Source organism: Halichondria panicea, chromosome 6, assembly GCF_963675165.1.
Source record: "Halichondria panicea chromosome 6, odHalPani1.1, whole genome shotgun sequence".
Lineage (NCBI taxonomy): Eukaryota > Metazoa > Porifera > Demospongiae > Suberitida > Halichondriidae > Halichondria > Halichondria panicea.
The window spans coordinates 1,752,700-1,760,658 of NC_087382.1; the positions used below are offsets into that span (position 1 = coordinate 1,752,700).

General features: G+C 41.3%; 1 protein-coding gene across 1 annotated transcript; it reads left to right on the forward strand.

Annotated features, from left to right (window-relative positions):
* Positions 1-49: 49 nt before the first annotated feature.
* LOC135337253 (TGF-beta receptor type-1-like) lies at positions 50-7,541 on the forward strand. The gene is made up of 8 exons (XM_064533147.1): positions 50-243; positions 2,576-2,796; positions 2,924-3,026; positions 3,628-3,786; positions 4,784-4,911; positions 5,233-5,884; positions 6,770-6,900; positions 7,137-7,541. Exons 1-8 carry the CDS (start codon positions 171-173, stop codon positions 7,272-7,274), a joined length of 1,605 nt encoding a protein of 534 aa, XP_064389217.1. The 5' UTR covers positions 50-170; the 3' UTR covers positions 7,275-7,541.
* The last annotated feature ends 418 nt before the right edge of the window (positions 7,542-7,959 follow it).

The window sequence follows — 7,959 nt, forward strand, 5'->3', positions numbered from 1 at the left end:
GCCCCCTAGGCTAGCTCAGGAAGTGTATTCGCTTCCTTCTGTGGCTAATTGTACAGCATTCTTTGTTCTGTCCACAAAAGCTTGTCACAGCTAGCTAGCTTGGCAGCGCAGAGAGAGAGAGAAAGAGAGTGGACTACTAACTATACCTAAGGTATACTGACTTCGCTAACATGAACAAGACAACGCTCTGTGCCTGTGTGCTAGTAGCCTGCACGATGACATTACTCCTGGGGCAAACACAAGGTGAGATATGAATGCATTTACGTAGAGCTATAAAAACAGTTGTATAAAATATTAAATTAACTATTAAGCCATTGATTGACTAGCTATATAGAGAGGGGACAATTCAGTAATCCCTTTGTGTTTTTTATTAGTCATTGATACTTTATAAACAAAATCATTTGGTCAAGGATGAATTCACTTGTCATCAAATAAACACAACGTTCTCAAAATGTACACCATGGATATAAATGTTTAGATGTTAGTTAGTTAGTACCACACATATCGGTCAACGCATCCATTTAAGCTTATATAAGTATTCAGTATCATGCATTACTTGGTTGTTGAGGGTAGTAGCAGCGATTTGGCATCACCTAAAAACAGTGTATAATTATTGGTATGACGTAATGGGTGTATCTATTAAAGCAATTTGTAGAACTGGGTAATTCTGGCAGAATCAACTTTTGTTGACACAATACACAAGCTAGTGATGTACGTGTCACAAGATGTGCTAAAAGTGTTTTTACATGGTAACTAGGACACGGGTGGCCTCTCCCACCTGTGAGCTGTGTGATAGTTTAGATATGCCATCACTAATTGTCTCGTGGCGTATACTCAGCTGCCATTTTCTTTTTACACTGCGGCTCACTTCTATGACAGTTCTACAGTACACACATTTAGTCATGTGTACATTTATACTGTAACAACAGCAATAAAGGTGCCACTGTCATCTTAGTGAAATACTTTTAACTTGTTGAATATAAGGCGAGATATAAGTAGATCGAGCTATATAAAACAGTTGTATAAAAATAACTAATTTTCCATTAATTTTATTGACTAGCTAGAATGGCAATAATCCTTTAGGTTTGGTTTCCAGCAAGTGCATTCGGACACACACAACGCCCCAGGTACTTGTTTTGAAAGGCTCAGTACAGTGTTATGGAAGGATATGTGTATGAGGTTTCACAACTGCAAATTCGCTCAAATTTGTTTCTTTAGAAGCGTATAATTATATGATATTTTGGTCTTGGAATGTTGAATAAATACATTTTAATAGCTAGGTCTCTACATTGCTCAAGTTTGGTATGAGGTGTGTGACATTTTAATCGGTCAATTATAAAATGTCGTGATAACAGCTGCAGTGTTTGGATACCTTATTAGCGTGGTGACCAACCCATGCTCTGAATCACACCTACACATGTACTGTACATTATGTATGTAGCGTACATGTATGTAGCATAAACCAGTCAGTGTGTGTGTGTGGGTGTATGTGTGTGTGTGTGTGCGTGTGTGTGCGTGCGTGTGTGCGTGCGTGTGCAGTGTGTGTGTGCGTTTGTGTGTGTGTGCGTGCGTGTGTGCGTGCGTGTGCGTGTGCGTGTGTGTGCAGTGTGTGTGTGCGTTTGTGTGTGTGGTCAATTTTTCACAGTACTTAGCCTTGCATTTTAATATTATAATAACTTTATTCTTATTAGGCTGCATGGTGATCTGAAGCATGCTCTACCCCTAAATTTGTTATTTGTGAAGCCATTTTTGCAAATGCCTGAATGTCTGTACACAACTTTTAATTGTCTAGTGGAGTGACAACCACAACAGTGTGTCTAGGAGACCATTACATAATTTCCAGCTAGCTGCATGCAATACCGTATAGCGGGTATATTTCGAGGGTATAAATCATCGCGGAATGACCGTTAGAAAGGTTTTCGCAGATTTAATATTCGCGGAATAGCAGCCTTTCTGCAGCATGCATGCATGTGATATTAAATTCGTGGGTATAAATGTTCGCGGTAGAGATGCTCGATCAGCGAAAACCACAACATTTATATCCACAAAATATACCCGCTATACGGTAGATGGTGGTAGTAATAAGGTCAATCGCTTGTTCCCACTGGCACGTTGATCAACATTTAAAATCATACGTGTACAACACATAATATCGTACTGAGTTCTAGCATACAGTGTTTGAGTATTACTAGAATATTTTACGAGTGAAGAATGAGCCAAATCAGGACCCTTGGCGATCTAACTATTGCATTCTGGCAATACTAATTTATGTTTTGCGATTTTATTTTTGCGAATTGATCAACCCTCCTCGCAAAACATTCTTAGACTAGTAATACTTCTAGTAATACAGTATTAGTAATATTAATATTACATTATTTCTAGTTAGTTTCTTCTACTTCTCTAGCAGTAACTTACACCATTATTAATTCTACACTGTGCACACACACACACACTAATTATATGACACACCAGAAACATTCTCTAATTTCCTGTGCACAATTACACTGCCATAGCAACTTGGCTGGTTGAGCAATCATTTCCATTATTTCACGTTTTCCTCCCATACACTCTGCAGGGCAACCCCTGGGCACTTGCCGTTGTTCTAGTCCACTGTTTGATGACTGTATTAACGGTCGATGCAACGTCAACAAGTCGAGGACCTTTGGTTGTCGCATCACTCGCGAGTATTTTAGGACAGAGAATGTCACTCGTGACTATTACTTCTGTCCGAGAGATGACATCGATTTTCTTATTAATTGTGGAGGGGGGATCACCCGTGAGACGCTCTTCACTAAGGTGCGTTGTTCGGTCATGTGATTGGTCATGTGATAGTGGCGTATGGTACGTACACGTACGTGGTAGGCTAGCGTTGGTGTTGTATGGCTTCTATAAAAAATTACGTTATTATTATTATTATTTACAGTTTCTTAGTAACAATGATGTGGAGATCTGCTGTACCAACGCGAGCAATTGCAACACTCGGCAGTTATTGGACAGCATCACGATAACAGACCCCCCACCAACAAGTGAGTGTGATGATAGACCATAGATAGAGTAGCTATGGTGATACGTAGTCTAGTACTTACATGTACATTGTGTATAATTACATGTGTAGGAGTATACATGATCATTATTATACGGAGGTATACCGTACATAGTAGCAGGTATATTTCGAGGGTATAAACTTTCGGGGAAATACCGTTAGAAAGGTTTTCGCGGAATAGCAGCCTTTCTGCAGCATGCATGCATGCGATATTAAATTTGTGGGTATAAATGTTCGCGGTAGATGCTTAATCAGTGAAAACCACGAACATTTATATCCTCGAAATATGAAATATACCCACAGTACAAAGTACAAGGTATACAGTACATGCATGTATGTATAGTGTGGCTGCAGCTGTTAGTTGGCATGCATAGCAGGGATGCGCCCACACTGGTCGGTGGTGGTGGTTGGTACTTACCACCTTTAGACAAAAACAACCACCTCATAGGCCTATGGTGGTACCACATAAAAGAGGCACATTTTGTGTGATGATTGATCTGAAGCCACCACTTAGTACATGTAGCAAGGTGTGGTGTGCATGTATATATCATACTATTGCCATTGATTCTACTCCTTCTTTGCAGCCTCCACTGCGCCTAGTACGGATGCCCCTCCCCCTCCCTATGCTATCGCCATCATCTCAGTGCTATCCTTGGTGGTGGTGCTCATAGTCACCATCATTGTGAGCATTCTCTGCATGCACTACGTTGTGTGCCCTCTACGCATCCGAGGATCCATTGCCGGTAAATTATACTACTTAACAGTGGAACCCCTCTATAACGGACACCTTTGGGGAACAATGTTTTGGCCTTTATACAGAGGTGGTCTTTGTTGAGAGGTTGTTTTTTACGCAAACTGTTCATTTGGGACCTGGGTGCCTGGCCGTTACATAGCAGCTGCATGGCCTTTATTCAGAGGTGGTTGTTAACATGGGGTTGCACTGTATTATAATGTATTGTTCGTAATGCCGTGAAATTTTCAAAGCACAATTTTTGAAGCACTAAGTACATTTCGTGGAATAATTTTATGGCCTCTAAAAGCATTTTGTTGAATAAATTTTATGGGTTGACATGCTTACCTGAAGCACTCCCAGGCCACGCCTTTAATCTTTGCACGTCATAGGAGATAATTAAATAACAATTTTCATGTACTGTAGGATTGCTAATCACAAAAACAGCGAGAATTAAGCCCCTCGAAACCCCTCGAAAATTTCGTGCTATACAGTAGTTAGTTAGATTATGGACATGAGTTATTAAAATAATATCAAGAGTCCATTATAAAAGAGAGAGAGTGTCAAACCCAGCATGGCCTTGCATCAGATGTATTCGGAAACGTGACTTCCTGTATGGTAACTGACCAATCAGAGCCGCCGCTCAATAATGTTATTGACAAATAGTCGTTATTGCTCTCAGACAGGAAGTAGGAAGTCAGGTTACTCTATATCTATATTATAGACTCTTGCTGTTATAGTGTCCCAAAGAGCCCAGGGGCTGAGGGACACTATATCACATGATACCTCATGCCCATGATCTAATATTAATTTATTTAGGCTCCATTTTTCAATGAGTAACTAGAACTAGCAACATTACATCATTCGTATCCTAGCAATCTATATGGTATACTATTATATAGCTCATAGTTCCCTGCTCAACTGCTTAAACACACTCAAGTGGTCTAATTCTGTGCGTGCGTGTGTGTGTGTGTGTGTTTGTGTGTTGACTGCACCCCCTCCCCCCACAGGCACGCCCACAGTCACACTGACGCTAGACTCTGGCTCGTACGGAGAGGCGAGTCTTAACGAGCTGCTGGACGATTCTGGCAGTGGATCTGGACTACCTCTCCTTGTCCAGCGCTCTATAGCAGGGCAGGTGGGTGTGGTTAGAGAGTGTGGTCTGGTAGAATACAGCAGGGATGTGCCCACACTGGTTGGTGGTGGTGGTGGTGGTTGGTACTAAGGCTTAAAGTTGTGCAGTGTTGAATAGATATTGAAACAGCCACCACTTTGAAAATGTTGGGCACATCATGATTATAAGAAGTTTTATCGACCACTGCTGCAGGCTACTTCAAACTAATGTTACAGCTCAACCATCTCAGCTAGTTTATTATTTTTATTGAGGTTCCAATCTTCTGTTAATTGTGTCGGTAATTTTAGATTGTACCTTAACTCTCTCTATTACTGCCGCATGTAGGTGACACTACACGAACTGATTGGGAAGGGACGTTTCGGTGAAGTCTGGAAAGGCAGTCTAAAAGGAGATGAAGTTGGTGTCAAAATATTCCATCCTCGCGAAGAAGCATCATGGTTCCACGAAGTTGAAATATATCAAACCTGTCTTCTGCGTCACCCAAATATTCTGAGATTTATTGCTGCTGACAATAAAGACACGGGCATGCAAACGCAGCTTTGGCTGATAACCGAGTTTTGTGAATATGGATCTCTGTATGATCTACTCATACAGAAAACCTTCAGTGAAGAGCTTATGTTGAGGCTATCCTATACTGCAGCGTGTGGCATGGACCATCTACATACCGAGATTACTGGCACGGAACGGACACAGAGCAAACCAGCGATTGCTCATCGCGATCTGAAGAGTCGAAATATTCTCGTCAAGAGCGATTTTTCGTGTTGTATTGCAGACCTCGGTTTGTCGTTACGATATAATCGATGTAACGACAGCATCGAAGACCCGCCCACTAAACGAGTGGGAACGAAACGATATCTCGCTCCCGAGATAATCGACGAATCCATTTGCTTCAAGAATTTCGCGTCTTATAAAACGGCCGATATGTATTCGTTTGGACTTGTTCTGTGGGAGATAGCGAGGAGAGGGGAGTGTGGAGGTATGTGTGGGCGTGTGTGTGAAGTGTGTAGCGAGGAGAGGGGAGTGTGGAGGTATGTGTGGGCGTGTGTGTAGCGAAGAGAAGGGAGTGTGGAGGTATGCGTGGGCGTGTGTGTGAAGCGTGTAGCGAGGAGAAGGGAGTGTGGATGTATGTGTGGGCGTGTGTGTGTGTGTGTGAAGCGTGTACTAGTTGCTTACTGTGTGGTCCTCATTTTTGTCCTGTAAAATGCATTTTCAAGCCCTCTATAAATGCTATCACTTGACCTACTGTATAAGATTGCCTAATGTACTTATAGTACTAGCCTAAAATTATTTTGAGGAGTTTACTAGTGCATGCTTTGTCTGGGTATGTGTGTTACTTGGCAACTAATCTGATTAGACTGAGATAGAATGCAGTTGGCAGACAGCACTAATTCAGTACATAGCCATGCAGCGGTTTATTTGGGTCTAAGATGTTTGCCAGTGCTGGTCTTTGGTGTATGTGCTTACTAGATTAAAGTCTATTTGTATTGAGTTTGACCTTCATAAATTTGTCATAACTTGTCATACTTTACTGAAATTCGAAGTTTCATATACCATTGGATTCTTTGTTAAAAACCGCTTCTATCTATATGCCTCGAACCAGCTAAAAGTTAGACATTTTCCATGTAGAAGTCCCAGGTAAACTTGTCCACCACATAAAGCATAAATGAAGCCATAATTGACCACATAACTTCCGGGGTTGAACTCACCGCAAATAGACTTTTAGTGTAAATATTAGAGTGACCTTTTATATATTTAGGGAGTTCTGGTGATCCAATTTCAAGTGATTTTCTGAATTTCTGAAAGCACAAGACCACCACACACACACACCACACACACACCCACCTCACACCCACACACACAGGTGATGCTGAAGAGGCTGAGCTACCGTATTTTGAAGTGCTCCCTATCGATCCTTCGTTTGATGATGTCAAGAAAGTTGTGGTAGTTGAGAAAAAACGACCAGCCTTCCCAAACAGGTGGAGCGGATCTGGGGTGAGTGGGTGTGTGTGTGAGTGAGTGAGTGTGTGGATGGGTGGGTGTGTGTGTGGGTGGTGAGGGGTTCAAAGTTCTGTAGCTACTTGAATTTCAATAGAAGATACCACTAGAAAATGATGCTGGTGAAAAACCTAAATCAGCATAGCAAGGATCGTGATGGCATACAAGTACTGGTATTATCATAAAAGGCAGTAAAAGACATTATTATTATCATTGTCCTCCCCCGGCCACAGACCCATCGTGCTCTGAGCCGCATCATTGAGCAGTGTTGGCATGACAGCTGTGAGGCCAGATTGACATCACTGAGAGTCAAGAAGAGCCTCGGGACACTCTGCAAGAGTGAGAAGGGGAAGAAAGAAGAACAGTCTTGAGCATAACTAACTATTGTTTGTCTGTCTGTCTGTCTGTCATCTATCTTCAAACAGTGTCTGTATTATTATTCAATCAGTTACTGTCCCTGTAATTATATATATACCACTGTGAATTATATCATGTTTGTGTCTCCCTGCATGTGTATATTATGTGATGTGCTTTTATTTTAGGCTGTACATTTGTGTCTCCAACGTGCCTCCAACTTGAGGGCTACTTATAATTATATTAATTACAAGTGCAAAAAACATTTTGTGAAAAATTGGGAAGAGTATAGTATAGGGTTGGAAGAGCATGTGCACTGAAAGAACATATGTGGGTGTGCATGCATGCATGTGTGGGTGGCCTGGTGAGGGGCTTCAAATTAGTTTCTGTAGTTATGGTCGATAAGAATTAAGTTTAGGGTACACGTATATATATATATATAATTATACCCAATTTCACTTTAGTTTAGGGTTCAAATTAAGCTATAAAATATTCATAATAATAATCTATTGGGGCGGCGCGCATATACAGTTACTACGTAATTTACGAGGGGAAAAATACAGAATATTTGAGCACGTCATTTGTGGATAAGTGACTGCTGCTTGCACTGCAGGTAAGCAAGGTCACTTCATTCGGTGGATTATTCGTGATCAGACCTTCAACCACGAAAACCACTCCAGGAAAATTATCTATGCCATGGCA